The 20,540-nt window shown below is 33.0% G+C and overlaps 2 protein-coding genes and 1 pseudogene across 2 annotated transcripts; 1 reads left to right on the top strand and 2 right to left on the bottom strand.

Moving 5' to 3' along the window:
- Positions 1-1,195: 1,195 nt before the first annotated feature.
- On the top strand, positions 1,196-2,515 carry LOC106303770 (deSI-like protein At4g17486). The gene is made up of 3 exons (XM_013740087.1): positions 1,196-1,501; positions 1,732-2,019; positions 2,132-2,515. Exons 1-3 carry the CDS (start codon positions 1,360-1,362, stop codon positions 2,362-2,364), a joined length of 663 nt encoding a protein of 220 aa, XP_013595541.1. The 5' UTR covers positions 1,196-1,359; the 3' UTR covers positions 2,365-2,515.
- A 606-nt stretch (positions 2,516-3,121) lies between these two features.
- On the bottom strand, positions 3,122-5,071 carry LOC106303223 (annotated as a pseudogene).
- A 3,951-nt stretch (positions 5,072-9,022) lies between these two features.
- Positions 9,023-10,027, bottom strand: LOC106304522 (ethylene-responsive transcription factor ERF003). Its single transcript, XM_013740925.1, has 2 exons — positions 9,795-10,027; positions 9,023-9,680 (listed from the first exon to the last, which is right to left on the bottom strand). The coding sequence occupies exons 1-2, from the start codon at positions 10,007-10,009 to the stop codon at positions 9,188-9,190; spliced, it is 708 nt and encodes a 235-aa protein (XP_013596379.1). The 5' UTR covers positions 10,010-10,027; the 3' UTR covers positions 9,023-9,187.
- Positions 10,028-20,540: the final 10,513 nt, after the last annotated feature.

Genomic DNA, 20,540 nt, shown 5'->3' with positions numbered 1-20,540 from the left:
TGTGTTGACCTTTTAAAAGCTACCTTTTAGAATTGATATATACGATTCTTAAACAAGCCAATTTCTGACTTGATGTTTAAAATTCTTTTTGTTAGGAGTAAACTAATATGATAGTATAACTTATCTTTAGAAATTTTGTGGGGGAAAAAACTTATCTTTACAAGAGTGATCAAGTACAAATTAATAGATATTCGGAGTCAGATGTTCACTCCAATAGCTTAACCCTAATTATTTAGTTATTTTATTAAATTAATTATTTTGTAATTTTTTTCTTTGATTTTTTCAATGATAAATATATACATCAATACAAAGGACGGCTAATTCGTCTGGTTACTTACTGCCTTTGTATATGTTTACAAATTACAATATTTGAGTAGGGAAATACAATTTAGTATATTCAGTTAAATACAAATCAGTTTGGTAGAATAACCAGTCTAAAATTATCCCAAGTGGTGAGTGTAATAATGTTGTTAACTTCACGCCCCAACAGCTAAGCATCGGTTGCTGAAAACGTACACAAAGAGACACCTCCTGAAACATGGCTCGTGGCTTTGTCGATTTCTATATAATTATTATTTACCTATACCACCCTCCACTTTCAAATTTGTTTAGACAATGTCACAATCATCCCCGAGTGACCCTTTGAAACCGCTGAACCGGTTTATTCCATGAGAGTGATATTTTTTAAAAGTAATACATCACAAACAAATCATACAATTTTTTATAATAAATCATACAAATTTTGCTAAGCTGTTGATCCAAGTTAAAGAGATATGTACTACATATATCATCAATTAATCAGATTTTTGAATATTAAATTTTTTGAAATAATCTAAAGTTTATATAAGATTATTTTTTATATATTTTATATTCATATATATATATATATATATATATATATATATATATAGTGTTAATCGTTGGTTAGACCGTCTAAGCCACTTTCTTGACCAATGTAAACAATGTAATGGTTGATAGAGTTCATGTGATTTTGAAACAGCCATCGAGTTTTACTATTTATACGACTAATCAACATTTACGTGCACTTATATCACTCTTCTTAGCTCTAAAATAGTCCTCGTTGGCGTCGCTGACGTGAAAGCATCTATTTAATAGTACCGGGGTCAAAAAGTAAAAATGTAAAATTATAGGGGCTAAAACAATATGTGCCGTAAACAAAAGGGTGACAGAAAGAGAAAAGAGAATGTAGCTTTTAAGAAAGGAAGGAAACATGAACAGAAGCTTCTCTCTCAGATTGACCACAAAAGAAGCAGAATAATCCCACAGAGAACTAGATTCTTTCTTTCTTTCTTTAAGCTCTTTACGAATCTTAAAGATTGTCCGGCTAAAAGAGGAAAGATGTTGTGTAGAATGGTGGTCGTGACCGGCCGGAAGAAGAAAGCCGGTTCGGTTCCGGTTTACCTGAATGTATACGATCTCACACCCATCAATGGCTACGCTTACTGGTTAGGACTTGGAGTCTACCACTCTGGTGTTGAAGGTATCTCCTCTCTCTCTCTCAAATTTATTGATGGGTTTTGTTTCAAGTTCACAACTTTATGAATCTTTGGGATTGAAGTAAGAAACTTTAAGTTTAATGTTTGTTTGTTTGTAGTAATTGAAGTTGACCGGTGTCATTAGATTCCAAATTTGGAAACTTTTTTTGACCTATGTTCTGTTTTTATATGACTTGGATAAACTCATTAGATATGTTCTGTCTGAAAAATGTAGTTCATGGGGTTGAGTACGGTTTCGGAGCTCACGAGCATTCCACAACAGGGATCTTCGAGGTGGAACCGAAGCAGTGTCCAGGGTTCACATTCAGGAAGTCTATTTTGATCGGAAGAACAGATTTGGATCCTGAGAAAGTCCGCGCCTTTATGGAGAAGCTCTCTGAAGAGTACAGCGGAAACACTTACCATCTCATTACAAAGAACTGTAATCACTTTTGCAACGACGTTTGTGTTCAGCTGACAAGGAGATCCATCCCTAGTTGGGTTAACCGTCTTGCTCGCTTTGGTTAGAAGCTTACCAAAAAAAAAAAAAGACAGAACATTGGTTTACTCTGTTTTGATACTCTGTTTTAGTAAAAAAGGTCATGACTTTTTATGTTTTGTGTATTTGGTTTTAGGTTTGTTTTGCAACTGTGTTTTGCCTGCGGAGCTGAACGAGACGAAGGTGAGGCAGGTTAGATCGAAAGAGGAGAAGGTTCCGGAAGCAGAAGAGAAGAAGCTTAGGAGCAGGTCGAGTAGATTTCCACCTGGTCCCTCGCTATCTTCGTCGGGGTCTTTGAACAGGAGCAGAAGAGGAGGAGGGGAAAGGAGAAGACAATGTCTTCCTCCATCACCACCTGTGAGTGCTTAGGTTTAGATTCGCCTAGTAAAATCTCTTACTCTTTCTTTTTTTTTTTTGTTTCGTAATTTGATTCGGGTTGTAATGGTTTCAAGAAGTTGTGTGTACGTGAACAAGCATTTTATTGATGGTAATGGTTATAAGATCATTACATTACTTACAATTATGAAGTGAAGAAGAGAAGTTAAGTCCACTTTGTAAGGACTGGGGATACACTGAAATCCAACTTTCTTAGGACGGATAAGTCCATGTGATTCTTCAAGGATCAACTTCTTTTACCTCCATTGCTTCCCAATGCTTCCATTTCCAGACGCTTGGATTCTTATGAACAGCCCAAATATTGACATGGATCCATATAGGTCTGCGGTTTTGAACCGAACTGAAATTTGTGTTTAGTTCAGTTTTCAGTTCGGTAATCGGTTAGTTTGGATTTAAAAAAAAAAAACTGTTAACCAAATTTCGAACTGAACTGATTGAATTCACCAAAATTTGCAACCAAATCAACCGAACTTAACCAATTTTTTACCAAAATATAATAGAAACCAAAAAAATTTGGTTAGTTTCAATAAAAAAAAATTAAAACTGAACTAACTGAATACTTAACCAAAATTTTTAATTCAATTTGATGAGATTTTGGTCGAACCGAATTCCCCGGACCCGCGGGCCTAGATCCATGTTTTCTTTGGAATGTCATAGCCTACGGATTTTTACATCTTTTGAAGCCTCTCTTGAAACTAAAAATGGCAGAAGCTGTGTTATCCTAATCATTTTAACCACCATTTTGAGATACTCTAGTCGTGTTATATCGTCTTCTGTGATATGGATCCATGTTTCTTGAGATATCGTTGGGTAGTTTTTCGTTACGTATCATAAGAATTCCTTTGGTGTGGTGATGACTGAGTTGATACTCTCGAAGTCCAGTCTCTCTCTTTTCTATCTTGAAGAGCAAGTCAACGTATCATCCTTTATACACTCATCTTCTATCTGATGCTTTTATAGCTTGATTGAAAAAGAATTTATAGCCTTATAAACATCTCATATTTGCTATGCAACCCCATGATCCTTTAGATGATTTTGACAATAACCGGAAAGTAATCCGCTGCAGCAAAACACCCCAACACCTGAAATGTTTTGTACAATGACTTGGTCATAAGTGTTTTCAAGTTTGCCTCATTTAAGATTTATCCCAAATCTAGTCTGACATATCACACTTTCAACACAGTTTCAGCAACTTCTGGTTTAAGTTAATTGGGTTCTCCAATGAATGAAGCAGATTCCTTGATGAACTCGACATAGTTGGCGACATCTTCTCTTACATGTCGAAACAGTTGTACCCTTTACGCTGTGTAGAGTGTCAGAATAAATAAAGAGGCAATCCAAATCCCACATCGGATATTAGACAGAATAAAGTCTAATATATATAGCTGGTCCAATTCCACTTAGTATGAGGCCTTTTGGGAGTAACGACCCAAAAACGAATCCGTGAGGACTTAGGCCCAAAGCGGACAATATCATACTAAGCGAGGGATTGGACATCTGGTGACGGACATTTGCTTTAGTTGAGCATCTGGCCTCCAGCACAGACATCCGGTCTGGCTCTAGTAGAGCATCTGGCCTTCAGCACGGACATCCGATCTGACTCTAGTGGAGCATCTGGCCCAGGAATGCATCTGGTCCGTCACAACATAGAGCTCAACAACTGTCATCTTTTTTACCCAAGAAACTGTCATCTTTCGTATTTTCTCTCTAGTATTTGTTGCAAGGAAAAAAGACGAGACGATATCGTTTAAATTGTATGTAATCTTGCAGGATAAGTCAAGTTAGGTGTCTGGTATTGATGCCACAGCAGTAGATACACTTCCAAATTTCAGGGACATTAGAGAGCCGTGTTTTTAGGATACCACAAACTCATTAAACTCCCAATCAAAAGAAGTAGAGTAAGAAATAAGTTAAAAAAGGAGTTTACATAAATTTAATTACTTTCTATATTTCCTCAAATCAACCATCAAATAAGTCTAGTTTTAGATTGATGCACACTTACATTATAGTATCGTGGTATATTTCCCAAAATAAATACGTCATGACAAACATTCGAGTTAAAAGATTGTAGGCAGAAGAACATGTCATGTTTCCATTTAAAATATGAACCGTATAATGGAGTATATTTGGGCTCATCAAAATTGATTGATAAGAAAGAAGGTAACGCACATGTGGTATTTAACACACACATGCATCTTATACAAATGTCAAATTATGGAAATGGTTCACGTATGTGCTTTAGCATATTTATTTATTTTTAAATAAACAGTTCCGGGATGGGCATTATATAATATTATATATGATATTATATATACATATATTTCTGAAAATTATATAAATATCCTATTATCCTATATGTGTAATCAAATCGAGATGGAACAAATTTTCTAGTGTACATTCTTCTGATTGTATTTTGGAGACTCTCACTTCTGTTTCATACTTTTCTTGTTTATATATACTTTGATAACAAGAGATAGCCAAATCAAAAAAAATATTTTAAGGTATCTATCGTAATGAAAAATAGACTAACCGGAAATGCGCACAAATAAAAAAAGGAATTGGATGTTAGCAAAAACATGAAAAAGAGTTTCACCATATATAAGGCCATGCTTTGGCGTTTCTGGAACCAACAATTCACATGAGAATCTACATTGCTCAACACCATCATTCTCTTTTCCATTATTGCCTTTGACCACTTTCCTCCTTATTTTTCTGTATACATATATATTTATAAATTTGTGAGATGTATACATGAACGCATTATCATGTGTATATCTTGTACTTGGTGTCACACTTTTTTTGTATACATTGACACACAATCTCCAATGAAACACTATTATTTTATTTATATTTTACACTAAAATAGAATAAGTCTATTATAAAACTAGAGTTGTTCCAATGGTTCACTCTATAATAGAGTTACATTATAATAGAGTAAAATATAGAGGAATGTTGTTTTGTTACTATATATTTGCAGTAAAAAAACAGCATTCTTCTAAATTTCACTATATTATAGAGTAACTCTATTATATAGTAAATTATTGGAGTAAATTTAACTCTATAACAGGATTAGTGTAAAGAGGGAAAAATAGTGTTAGATGCCCTTGAGTAAAATTAGTTACTTACCAATAAAAGTTAAACTTACTGTCAATCATTACTTGATTAAAAGGACCGTCGAGATGAAAATAGGTCATTGGTATGTCTTGTCTCTTGTAGATGTCCCTTATATAAATCATATTTCAGATTCTGAATTATGATTAGGTGCCTAGTGCCTACTAAAATTCTGTGTTCCCGATTAAACCATAATTTTGATTTTCCATAAGTTTGTTCGTTTGGATGTCATATAAAACACTTTCTCACCTTTATTCGTCATGGCTGATTCTAACTCAAATAAATCCGCCATACATTCTAACTCATACGTAGCAGTTTTAAAGATTTTTTCTACATGTAAGTAATAATTTTAAGCGGAGTTTCAAATCAAAGCAAAGTCTAACTTGAAATAAAAGATGATATAACAGCTATGAAAGATTTACTACATTCATCGAAATATTGCTGGCCTTTATAGTTAGAATAATTGACTTAAAGTGATTTTGTGTGGTAATAAAGCCGCCAAATATGCGGTCAACAACTGTAAATGATTTCATGTAATTTAAAATACTAACAAAATGTGTGTGGCAGAAATAGATGCAATCTTAGAGACCTAATTAGTTGACCTTAATGATGTAATCTTTAGCAATTTACAAATTTACAGAGATTTGTTTTCAATAACAGACTTTAGTTGAACGTCTTTTATCGGTCTGAGATTGTTTATCATCTATAACTCATACACCCATAATATTATACTAATCCAGATTATATGATAAAACTGCAGTATCAATGTTGTAAACCACTATACCACATTGCCTAGTCGTAAATCCTTACTATGAATTTTCCTTTAACATTTTTTCAAACATGATTATTGGGAGATGTCTTTCTCGCACTATTCTCTTACATGCGCATATGAAGATTACCATATCTTTTATACCTAATCTAGGAAGTCGTTAACTGAACTACATACCTATACTATTAATGTTCAATTGATTTCAGTTGTAAATCCATAAATAGTAATATGGTAGAAGAACCACAAAGATAAGCTTGTTTGATTTCGTTTACTAATAAAGCTTGATCATGGCAATGATCTATCTTTGAATGCCCAGGTTAGCGTTTGATATAAAGGTGAATTGTCTGTTTTGTCCAAAGATTTGTTTTCAGTACGTATGTTTAGCAGAATCATATATAATTAACTAAACGTGTCCAAACTCAACAATCTCTCGCTCTTGTTCCTATCAAATGTCAGTAAGATTAATGCACACCACGTTTAACTAACGATGTTTAGAATAAGTTCAATAACAAAAATAATACGTAAATGTGCAATACTTTTGATTAAATTTGAGTGAACAATATAACATTTTCATGCACTAACAGGGCCCAGGGGATAAACATATAACTAAATATTATATACAGGAATGGACAAGATACGTTTTCATATGAATCTGAATCTATATACCTCTACCTATTTATCCTCTATTTGGTGAGTTCAGTGAAAATTTTATTGGGGCAATAGAAAAGGACCTTCCTAAAAGGAAAAAAAGGGTCACAGAAGTTCAAAGAAGTAATGATGATGAATTCACAAGCATGCCCATTATTTTAAATCTCACCTTTGCTGCTTCAAAATGCTTTAAGAAAACAAAATAATTAGAATAAAACTGCACTTTTATAATTCCCCTTCTTTATTTATTTACTTTTTGAAAAAGTATGGGGAAAACAAAATCAATTTACAAACAGGTACGTAGAATAATCATTATAAGTTCCATTCGATAAAGACCTCGATCCAAAAAATATTATCACGTTGAGATTCTAATCTATTTCTATTGTTTGACAAAGTTTGTCCCATATAACTGGTTGTGGATCTCAACAAATATTATAGTGGCTGACTACTATATTGTCACGTAGTCAATATTGCTACCAAAGAAATCGAAAATCGTATGCACGCCTAGTCGCCTACAGAACTCTTAAGTTAAATTGTATATCTTACTAGATTCTTAATATAACTTAAATTTCCTTGTTCAAGCCGAGTGGCTACAACAATGAAGTAATTGTTGTTCAAAATAAAAATGTTCTGTTTTATCTTTTTGTAATGGATTAGGCATATCAATGAAGTAGTTTAAAAACTTAGAATTTCCTTTGGTTCCCCTTGTTGCAGTTATGTGAGATTATATGTTATAATTACATTATATTATTTTACAGTTTTTCTATCCATTGTCACCTTGTAAATAGAGGCTTTTATCGCATAGTCAAAGATCATGTTTTATATATAAAAGATCTTCCATCGGTTTCCTCAGTTAGATATAATTAAAAACATACATTTTTGTAAGGTTAATTTTATCACCAAATTATAAGCTTGTTTTTTACGTCCGCAGCATCCAAAATATGGCAAGAAAACTCTCATGAGTGATAACTAGAGTGGTCCATCTATTCTATATATTACTAAGGATTCCTTCCAACATCCGATGTGAGACACTTTGTGTCTAATACGCTCCCTCGAGATGATGGTTTTTTGAGCGTCAATCTCGGAATGCTCGGACCAGGATCGATGGGCTAACTTTGGACCAGATCGACGTGGATCGGGTTAGATTGTGTGGATCGGGCTCTGATACCATGTTAAGGTAGACAGACTTCCAACCTAAAACCAATTGGTGATAAGTGGAGTGGTCCATTTATCTTATATATTACTAAAGATTCCTTCCAACATCTGATCGGATGTGGGACGCTTTGTGTCTAATACTGCGTACGTAGTACTTGATGATTTACTGATGCAGTTGTTATTAACTTATTGTAAAGAAGAAATTAGTAGCGTGGTTACTAGTTGTTTCAGGGCGGGGCGTGATTGGTTTATTTGCAAGTATCCGTAAAACGTTGTTTATACAGAGTGATTGCCGTTGTACACATTTTAAATCAGCAAGGAAAACAATCTTCTTTGTGTAAAAAACATATTAACACAAACATTAACTCAAAAAATTAAAATTAATTAATGATTTCATGATTGATAACATTTTTGAATTATGCTCTTATTCAAACTTAATCAACTCTAATTTATGTCATCAATCAAAGCCAATATTATTTCAAAACGTTGATAAAACAATAAAACCCTATATTACAGATCAGTGAAGTTAGAAAAACATTTATTTTAAAAGTTAGAATTTGATTGTCCTGTTATGCTATAGGTAGGTACACTTTCTACTTAGCAGTTAGCAGCAATCCCAAATTGAAAAGAGAAACAAAAGAGATGGTGAAATAAAATTTTAAAAGGAAAGAAATTAAGGTCCACCGTTGAAAAATGAGAACATGCATGGAACAAAAACCAAAAAGCTAACTACAAAATTTCCAGACCCTAACAAAATCTCATCTCTCTATCTTCTTTTGATATCTTCCTTCCCAATGTTGTATCTTTTCACTACATAAAATCCCCACTTATTCACACACGAACACAAACACATGAGTACTGGTTTGCATGGAGAAATGATGCAAATTAAGATATTAGATAACGTTTTTTTTCATATAATAAAAATAATATACATTACATAGCATATGATCGATTGCTCTTAGAATGAGTGTTTCAAAGAGGCCAATTCAGATCAAATGTCTAGAAATTAGCCTTTTTCTCTTCTACTACTCCACGACGCCGTCATGTTGAAGGAAAAATAAGATTAAACTTCAAATAAAAAAAGAATTACTGCTAAAATGACAGGACCGTTTCTCACATCGACTGAGTAGGTAAAACAGAGCAAAACTCAATGGAACCATAATGACGCAGCTCCTCTATCATTTGCTCAATGTGATCTTCCTCTAATGGCCTGAAGTTCTGTTGCAGATTCGCGTTTCCATCTTCCCATTTGATCTCCTTCATCGTCTCCGTTACTCCTCCCCTGTTATAATTAATACCGTTGGCCGTCATATTCATGACGCTGTCAGTGTCCGGTAAGGAAAGCGACCGAAGTCTCGGGTTCTGAGCTTGCGCCTGAGACTGAGTTTGCGTCTGTTTGGTCAGCTGAAGAGAAGCCATGTAGCATTTGTGGAGTTTAGCGGTGAGAGTGGCGGAGAGGAGCTTGGAAGAGGAAGAAGGAACGGCGTTTGGGTTGTAAGGAAAATTAGTACGAGCTCTCGGGCCACACATTAGCCTCGCCGCCTCGTCGTAGGCCCTTGCCGCATCCTCCGCCGTCTCAAAAGTCCCGAGCCAGATTCTCGTTTTCCTGAGGCAATAAAAGAAAAAAAAACGAATTAGCCAACTAGGTCAAGAACTTCTTGATTAACTTTCAAGAAAGAAAGAAAGCAAGGGTAGTTTGGTAAATTTGAGAAAGACTTACAAGAGAGGGTGGCGAATCTCGGAGACCCAAGAGCCCCAGTGTCTCTGTCTCACGCCTCGGAACCGTTGTTGTGGTCGTGCCATCAGAATATTAGGGGTCGGGTATGTTCTAGTGTGTTTATCAATCAAAGTGTTTGTGGGAAAATGTAAAAGAGGAAAGTGATGAAAGGTGTTGTTGGAAGAGTGAAGGGTGGCTTTAAGTACTGTTGGCTTCATGAGACACAAAAGGAGAGTTTGAGAGATGCTTTTGTTGTGTAATTAATTTATTTGCTAAATTAACTGGCAATCAATTTGGTCCTAAACGGGACCCACACCATTACCAATACGATCCAGAAAATCTCATTGATTTTTGTTGATGAGAGACATCAGCGGAGTGAGAGAAAGAGACTATTTGTATTCTTAATTGAAACTCATTTGTTGTATTTGTAATTGCCGCGACATGGGCAAATGGATTATCTATTACTCTCACATATTGTAAAGTTAGTGAATATTAAAAACTTATAAACTGTATATGCTAGCTAAACTGTGTGTAGGGAAATAAATAGTTTTAAACTATGTTTTTGGAAAGTATATATCATTGTACTTTCATTTGAAAGAGAATAAGACCTATGCAAAACAAAATTTATCAAAACTTTTAATATATATATATACATATTCAATAGTTTTCTTATAAAACGGATTTCAGTTATATCTTTAGTTCTTACTTCTATCGTGTGACATATAAATCCTAGGTTTTTTTTTGGTCAAACATAAATCCTAGGTTATGAGTGAATACTACTGTACGGCCCCCGGGTTCGATCGCACTGGCCACTAGGGAATTTACATGCGGACTTGCTCTGGCGCCAGAGACCGAAGACCGCTGCCTGGCCATGACCCACCCTCGGGTGTGCGTCCGCGCTGCTAAGGGTTCGGTCTCTAGTCTGGACCACCACGGTGGGGCCATGACACTCGGTTATCAAAAAAAAAAAAAATGAGTGAATACTACTTTAGCTTAGAAAAATATATTAATAGCTATAAAATTCTTAACTGTCATACACTCCTACATATAGCATATCTAAGAGCATGATTATTGGGAGGTTTTTAGAGCATGATTATCGGTGGTGGGAGGAGAGTTCTTACGCGTGGACCCCACCACCGTTTTGCAAAAACTGTGTTTCAATGTCGCCAAATAAGAAACGTTTCACAGGGGTTTGTTGTACTGTTTACGGGCCCTACAGACATGTGGCGGTCCGCGATCGGTTCATTTTTTAAAAAAAAAATTAAATCAGAAAACAAAAATAAATTTAAGAACCCCAAAAACGTTTTTACCGATAATCATGCTCTTAGGGTGAAGTTTTTACCGGAATATAAGAATCCATCTCTTAAATTTTAACTAAAAAAGCTAAGAACCGGCTCTTAAATATCCATCTCTTAAATTTAACTAAAAAAGCTAAGAACCGGCTCTTAAATATCTTATTTAAGAGCCGGTTTTTAGCTTTTTTAGTTAAAAGTAAAGAGACGGGTTCTTATATTCCGCCAAGAACATCACCCTAAGAACTCTTATTTAAGAACCGGTTCTTAATTTTTTTAGTTAAAAGTAAAGAGACGAGTTTTTATATTCCGATAAAAACATTACCGTAAGAACTCTCAAATAATCATGCTCTCTTAAGTGATATTGTAATCGCCAGAGATCTCCTAACAATATGTATTTTATGACAATATGTATGTTATGTGATAACTAATAAGTATCCATTTCTTTTATTTCCCAATTGTGAACAAGCTGGATGCAAGAAATTTTGGCTGCGGTAAAACTTCAAACCCACATCACATTTTCACATGGGTTTGGTCATCACAACATGTCTGTACATCATAGATACTGCCAATATTTTCTAGATTTTTTCTCAACTAATTAATAATAGCAATAATAAATGGAAGCAAAAAATAAAGTTTGATTACTATAGCGGGACTCTTTCATCACCATTCTTCACCCATGTTTTCGATAATGACTCAATCAAACACTAAAATCATCTTCGACTATTATGTACTCCCTCTGTTCCTTATAGATCCATTTTTTAGAAAAAAAATTTGTTTTAAAAAGATACATTTTTTACATTTTCAAGACATTAATTAATGAAAAATTGTACTTTTCAAAAAATACAATTGTGTTTAATAAAATTTCATTGGTTAAAAGTTATTAAAAATAGCTAATTAAGGAAAACAATGTATTGGAAAATACAATTTTAAATGTTTTCTTAATAAGTGTGAAAAAACTATAACATAGATCTTTTAGGAACGGAGGGAGTATTTTATATATTTTTGTTTATTTTAGGTCATTATTGAAACAAACATTATTAATGTTTTCTGATCATACCCATGATTTCTGAGTGTAGTTTACCAGATGATAGTCGAAGAGTAAAAAAGATAATGATAACAATTAATGTTATGCATTATATAGGATGTATCGATTTTATTGTTATTATTATATGATAGTTTTGTAGGAAATGACACACTCTATAATATAACCAGTTCGTCTGTGGATTCTTATATATAGGAGATGTATTTTTGGTCGATATTTCTCTTCTGTTCTATAAGTTTCGTAAAACATAATTGGTTTATCAATTGAAATAAATAAATCTTGTAATTTATATTCGTCTGTGGATTCTTATATATAGGAGATGTATTTTTGGTCGATATTTCTCTTTTTTTTTTTTTTTTTTTTTTTTAACAGGAGGTTCAATCGGCGATCCGTAATCCGCAAGTGGTTTCCGATTGCCCGAAAGCCCGTAATCCGCACCTGGTTTCTGATTGCCAACCGTCTAATCCCCCTGGCCCGGAACCAGCCGGCACTAATACCCATTACCCAAGGATCCGGCATCAACGCCGCGATAACTTTAAACTTGGGGAGGGCGTAAAGCGTTCCGTGGCCACAGGGGGTATTCGAACTCGGGTTCGTATCGATGTTGTAACTACCTCAAGACCACTAGCCCACCACCCTCTGGTTGATATTTCTCTTCTGTTCTATAAGTTTCGTAAAACATAATTGGTTTATCAATTGAAATAAATAAATCTTGTAATTTATATTCGGTCGCAAGTATTTTAAAAATTATTTTCCAATTCAGACATTATATCCTTTTCGAGTCATTAGTAACTAGAATAAGTGATACTAGAAGAATATGTTAGGCAAAAAGTGTGCTGTTAGAATGGATCCATCGAAATAACAAGTGCCAACATTATTGGGGTCAATCCAGTAACAACTTGATGGAAGAATCTTAGACAGCAATTATGACTACAAGAAAAAATCACTAGAAGGTCATTAGCTTTTATTAATAATTAATCAATTTAAACCCTAATAATTAATCATGTCCGTAAGAAAAAGGAAAAGAAAAAAACTCTCTCTAGAGGCAACGTATCAGTAAGTTACATGATCGACTTTTCCAATTAGGAGATGGCCAATATACGTCTTTAATCAATGTTTTGCATTCATTATCTTAAATTTAATTATTATTAGGCAGTGGATGATGTAGATACGTTTTGGGAGGGGCAGCTGCCACCCTTGATTTTCTGAAAATATAGTTGTTATAAGATTTTCATATTGCCCCCTTTGATATGTTCTTATATTCTACTGCCCTAGATAACTATAGGTCGATCAGATAATAAATCAAAATCATGTGGGAGTGGGTAGCTCCAAAGACTGTTTGAATTGCTCATTTTGTCTCTTTGCCACTGTTTTGGCACGTGTGAGTAGTGTGGTTATCCTTCTAGGTTGTGTTGTCTGAATTTTTTGTTTTTGTAGAATAGAGGGTCATCATATGTTTGGTGGATCATATCACACATCTTAATTTAGTTTCGTCGACATTGGAGAGAAAAGAGAGTCGAGAACATACACGAATCAGTTGTTTGGGACTACGTACAAAGTTATGGGAAATTCAGAGGAGTATTATGAATAAATAAAGTGGGGTCTAGATAGTAAACGCGTGGCGTGGGAGCCACTACGTATATATAAACATGGGTGATGAAAATGGGTTTTCATGTCCTTTTCTGCATTCAGCTGTAAACCATATTTTACCCCAAATCAGTATATATACAATAAGCATATTTGTATTTACAATTATTCAACTGTAAATAGCCACGCACATAAAGGACTTTTCAATGTATGTATTTTCAGGAACTGATTTTAAACACTTCTTTAATAGTTTTTTTTTTTTTTTGCTAAAGTTTTAATAGTTTAATTTCTCCATCAATACATCTATTTATTTTTGTCAAAGTTCCCGATCTTATACTCATAATTCTTCTAGATCAGAAATCAGTTTTTAAATATTTTTTATTCAAAAATTACTCTTTCTATCAAAGTTACCTGGAACACAAAAATATATATTCTCTTGTGTTACTATTAAACCACCAAGACTTTGGTAACAATACATCTATTTTTAAACAGATCTCAAATTTTATTTGATCTCACAAATATACTCTTATCTCTTATTTTTCTTATGTGATTTAGCCTCCGGTAACAAAAAAAAAATGAACGGGTTGCATAACAAAAAAAAATGAATGGGTTAGAGTTTAGCAATCCCCTATATATTAATCATAAAGCATTATAACGTGTTTCGTAGCCGGTGTCATCACTAGAATAATTCTTACAATCCTTAAAAAAATAAGTTGGTCCATATAAACATATATTATGGATCAACTTATTTTATATAAGGAAAGAATTTAAACCGAACTGGTAAATATATACTAGACTTACATTAATATTTTGAGTATGTACTTATATTCTATAACAGTTTGATATATTAGATTTGAACATTAACTTATAAATAGAGTTTGCCAGTGATTTTCTTCAAAATTTGGATTCTTGAGTATGTATCTGGAGTGTAACTAATTTTTACATATGTCAATTTTGTTAAATTGACACTTATGTAGTTCACTGAATTCACAAAAGATGTTAAAAAAAAAACAAAACTCATATCAGTGAAACATAAACGAGAACGCAAGCACAACATTATAGAGGTAGAAAATAGAGATAAACAGGTTTGTCCATCCCGTTATGTCCCGTACCGCGGCGGTTTAGTCGTCGAGCGGGTCACAGCGGGCATGTCCCACGCGGGCTGCGGTCTTCAAAATGTCGGCTCAAAACCGTACCGCATAATATATAGGCCGTCCCGCGGGACGCCTCTTTATCAAACCGCTTGCTACAGATTATTTCATGAATGTTCAAGTATAAGAGTTGTGTAAGAGAGTTGAAGATAGCTCATTAAGCTTCACTAAAGCCTTATCAAAATCAATGCCACAAAGCTCCGTTTGTGCTTGCGTTCTTGAGTTAAAAGCATTTTCTTGTTATCAACATAAGCTTTTGTTAAGTTTGAATTTGATTGAGTTGTTGTCTTTGTAATAATTTGGCTCAAGTGTTGTATGTCTTCATCAAACCATCTCTCTTTTTAATTATTTGGATTGCAAAAAAAATCGTGAATCACTTTGCCAAATTATACAAGTGACGTGATATACAACCAACTTTTCTTCTAAACAACACCATTGTAACCAAATTTAATTTAAGAAAAACACCACTTCACAGTACTGAAAACAAAGTCAATCAATTTAAACAAGAAATATCACATTGTAATAAAGCAATTCATACATGTGTGTCCTAAAAAGAGAAAACCAAATCAAAACACCACCAGAGCTCGAATCGTCATGGCTGGAGCTGGAGTCGTCATCGTCGGAGCTCGAATCATCATCATTGGAGCTCGAATCATCATCGCCGAAACTCCTTATGTTTTATGGGGGAAAATTCATAAGAATCGCTTTCTTCTCATTCTCTTTCTCGTTTTTTTCAGGCAAAATAAGAAATGAAGAAAAAAAATGTGGGTCCATATAATCTCGCATGACCCGTTTCGGCCTATCCCGCAAAAGGCCCAGTTCCGCAAAGACCCGTCCCGCGTGTTTCGCAAATTTATGGGCCTAGAAAACCTCGTCTCAATACCGTTCTGCGACAGTCCTTTACGGGCCAGGCCCGCGGTCCAGATCCATGATTGCCATCCCAAGTAGAAAATGAAATCACTTATGGAGATTCAATAGTAAACAAATAGAGAGCAGAAAACCTAATCCCTTTTAGTCATTTTACAATCGATGTTGCCTATCTAGTTTTTATAATTTGTGTCGGCCGCAAAACTTAATTTTCTTTTGTGTATATGAATTCTTAAAAAAAAAAAAAGAGATGTAATACGTTAAATTTTCAACAACGATGATACATTTAAGAGACTAACATTTGTATTCGTCATTTTACAATTGATAAAAATTGTAGTGTTACAAAATGTTAAAACTATTTAATAAACAAACATTAGTATAAGAAGTTCTCTTTGCGTATGCGCGTGGATTATCATCTAGTGGTGTATGAATTCTAACAAACTTTATAACGACGGTAACAATTTAGGAATTATATTGTTAGTGACTTAGTATTTAACAACTTGTTAAAAATGTATGAAACTTTCATATCACAGTTTTTTGGATGAGTATAAACTTGTACATGTATTGGATTGAATAACATGACTTATAAATATAAATTATTTTGTGTTAAAAAATAAACATAAATTATTTTTAAGTTAGAACGACAAAATGTAATTAGTATTTATTTTATTTGCAAGAAAGAAAATTAATAACCATCTTTCGTTGTTTATATGGACAGAAAGTTATTCAGGTGATTTCTCAAGTTTTAACTAAGAGCATAAACATCCCAAGTTTTGTAAAGAGGTTTTTGATAAAATGTGGGTTCCACTGACGCGTGGATCCCACAAAAATTTTAAAAACCAATCTCCAAAATCACCAAATAAGGATCGGTATAGTTTTTGCACTGTTTGCGGGTTACACCGACACGTGGCGGTCCGCGATTGGTTTATTTGGTTTATTTTTTAATTTTTTTTTTTTGAAAAAAAAAATAAAAAATTCTTAAGGACCCTGGCCTAAGTATATATCTCGATAACAAAAAAATATTTTAATTATATTAATAGTTAAAGTTCATTGATGAAATTAAAATAATTAGGCGACGTCCATGTCAAAGACCGCCATTCTCTCGTCCCATTCCATAAAAAAAAAAAAGAAATTCTTAAGGACCCTGGCCTAAGTATGTATCTCGATAACAAAAAAATATTTTAATTATATAAATAGTTAAAGTTCATTGATGAAATTAAAATAATTAGGCGACGTCCATGTCAAAGACCGCCATTCTCTCGTCCCATTCCACACTCAGGCACATGCAAATATGGAGGGTCCATTGAATCCACAACAAAAGGTCACATAAATTTAATATCGTATATAACAAATGTAATTCTTAAACATATAGAAACATATATAGTCATATATATTATTTTTTCTTATTTTATAATAATGGATGAAATTTATTCAACATGGACTTTGGAGGTTTTAGAGATGTTGTTCCTCAGCTTGCATACACACATGCAGTATCTTTTGGTGTTATCTATGCATTCTTATGTTCTTGGTAGAAGCGAATCTAATCTATGTTGACAAATTTTCCAAATTATCATTTCGAAATTTGGAAATATTTACATATTATGGTATATTATATCAAGTTTGTTTGCCTTTTTGTGTATTATGAAGAAGAAATCTCACAGAAATTCATCGTATATTTTCTTCAGCGGAATCTGTTGTCGCCTCCCCTTTCCAAAACCAAGACAGCATTAAAACATTGTTTTGTTTTTATAACTTTCACACACACGCAACTGAAATCAAAAAGTGAGTCTAATACAATAGTAACATTACAAATGGTTTTAGATTATAAGCTCTAATCATTGAATTAGAATCCAAGACTAACAAGCACATAGAGTTAAGTGATTTGTGTCACTCGGATTCAAATGTGTATATTACATATTAGAAAAGAAAGAAAGAGTTAGAACTATTTGTTCAAAAAAAAAAAAAAAAAGAGTTAGAACTTTGAAGCAAAAGTCGGAGAAAAATTAAATAGGACGCGGTTTGGAGCAAAGAGACTTTTTGTCATATTCCTATTCACCGCACTCCATGGGATCTCTGTCCCCCCCCCCCATCTCTTCATCCTTTGAAAGTTCTTTGTTTCCTACGGACATTGATACAAGTTGCTTCTGTATGTTATCCACAGAGACTTCTTTTGATGATATAAACAAATATTTAGTTATTTGTAATAGATAAACATTATTTTTATTAAAAATAAATATTCAAAGATTAAGGTTTCAAATAACCTCTCCTTCTTTGGCACTTTACAAGTTACAACCATTTGGTGAAATGTTTGTCAGGCATGATAAATGCTATCACTAGACTCGTTCCCATGTGCTTTTGTTCATTTGTATTATTTTAGTATGCCTAACAACAACATCGAATATAAGTTTGGTTGGTTCCTTCTGATATTAAATTTAAGATTCACAATATAATAAAAGGATTCATATCTTTTTGAAAAATAAAATAAAATTCATATAATTTCAATCTAATTTGCATGATCCATATTATTTTTTGTTGTAACACTTTGTGCTGGATATTAATATTATCCTTTTTAATTATAAAATTTTTCCAGATAACCATTAAAAATTATGATATAAAGTAAAACATTTATAAATTTAAAACTAGTTTTTCCGATATCAAGACGTTGATGTTGTGGATATATATTAAACTAGAGTAGTTATTTTACAAAATTAATTTATAAAATGCGATAAATCTAAATTTTTTATTCAAAATATAACAGAAAAAAATAATTTTAATACACATATAATTGTTTTAAGCGTTAAATTATATGTATCTTATTTTGAATGATTTAGAAATGTGTTTTTATAAAGTAGTAAAATTGTCTTGAGCTTTAAAATTAATTAAACATGAATAATTTTTAGATATTCAAAAAATTCCCAGAAAATAAAATAACACATTTTAAAAATAAAGTATAATATCAAATAAGAATATATATATATATATAACATATACTCCCTCCGTTTCATATTAAGTGTCGTTTTAGAAAAAAAAATTCGTTACAAAATAAGTGTCCTTTTCGATTTTCAATGGAAAATTTTATTAATTTTATGCAAAATTTATTTTTCTATTGGTTGAAATATGGTTAGGTGTATAGGTAATAGTGTTTTTTTATAGGAAATGTACAAAATTAATTGTTTTTTTAATTCGTGTGCCGAAACCTAAAACGACACTTATAATGAAACAGAGGGTGTAATGTAAAATACAAATAAAAATATTTTATTTAAGTGAAACAAAATTTACATCTTAAATAAATGTAAATGGTATTTACATATGTTAGTTAATTAATAAGAAAAAAAATTAAAAGATTCACTTTAATGCTAAAAAATTAAAGACAAATTAATAAATAAAAAGTGGATGAAACCCTTCATCAAACATGTGTATAGACAAATAATAGTAGTTCACCCACTTTTTTTTATAAAAGACATAAGCAAATTTGAACTGCTTGTGTATTATCATATTTTGTTATGAAGTAACACAAATTTGTTGAATTGGGAAAATTTAGTGGATGAGATACACATGTGTACCATTCACTAATTATACACTCCCGACTCAAAACCTAAGTAAGATTGTACAAAAGATTCATGAGATTTCAACTTTATGTTATATAAAAACGTCTACGGAAGAAAAAGAAAACAAAACACGAGAGAAAAGAAGACCTTTCATATCTTGGACGAATTTAGGCATGGACGTTCGGGTATCCGTTGGCGTTCGGATCGGGTTTTTCGGATTTCGGTTTTTTTTATAACACCTCCTAGGTCCTATTCTAGTAAATTTACAAGTACGGGTCGGGTTCGGATATAACACATCGGGTTCGGGTCGGTTTTGTATCACATCATAGAACCAATAAAGTAACCATATATCATTCGTATTCGGGTTATATCGGATCGGTTCGGATATACTAGAAATAAAATCTAAAATTTAAAAGCAAAACATAAGAAATATATACTTATGTATATATAATTAAGTATTTAAAGTAGTTATTTAAATTTCAAATACTTATTGTTAGATATCATATCAAAATAAATATGAAATTGAATATTTGAAGTATATATTCATGTTTCATATAATTATATTGTATATTAGTTTGGACATTCGGAACGGTTTCTTCGGATATCTTTTCGGATTTTTTGGTTTTTCGGGTTACCCGTTCGGGTTCGGTTAATAACACTTCGGATTCAGATATGTTTTGTACCACTTTACAAGACCCGTTCGGATATTTTTACGTCTCGGGTCGGATAATGGGTCGGGTTCAGTTCGGATTTCAGGTTCCGGATTTTATGCCCAGGCCTATGCACATGTGTCTGACCCCATAAGTAATTAGCTCAAGAAAAGATCCCTCCGTTGAGAAGTAGAGGGAGTCTTGACTCAACCAACACTCGCAAATTATTTAGTTTGGCATAAATTTTATTTTATCGTTTGTGCATTCAAAAGATCAAGCCGAGTATCACTTCCCAATGAGTAGGCGCCTACCAATGAGGGGTATTTTCCTTGTCAAAATTACTCAATGTAAATAAGTAAATATTTTTGTTAAAATTAACACACGACTTAAAATCAGGTAGTGGGTTTCTAATTTTTTTTAATAGACCGCGTTAAAAATTTTAAGTGGAGCCATAACTTTTTCACTCTAACGCTTTAAGTGTTGCCAAGTATTTCACGAACTCAATTATAACCCCAAGAAAAACACAAGTACCTGAGGCATTTGATAACTTCTGCCCCTAACAAATCTTAAAACGAAATTATCTTTGTAGATTTCTTCTCTTATTTGTTT

Source organism: Brassica oleracea, chromosome C7 (genome assembly GCF_000695525.1).
Source record: "Brassica oleracea var. oleracea cultivar TO1000 chromosome C7, BOL, whole genome shotgun sequence".
NCBI classification, from domain to species: Eukaryota; Viridiplantae; Streptophyta; class Magnoliopsida; order Brassicales; family Brassicaceae; genus Brassica; species Brassica oleracea.
This window is presented reverse-complemented; position numbering and strand designations above follow the sequence as displayed.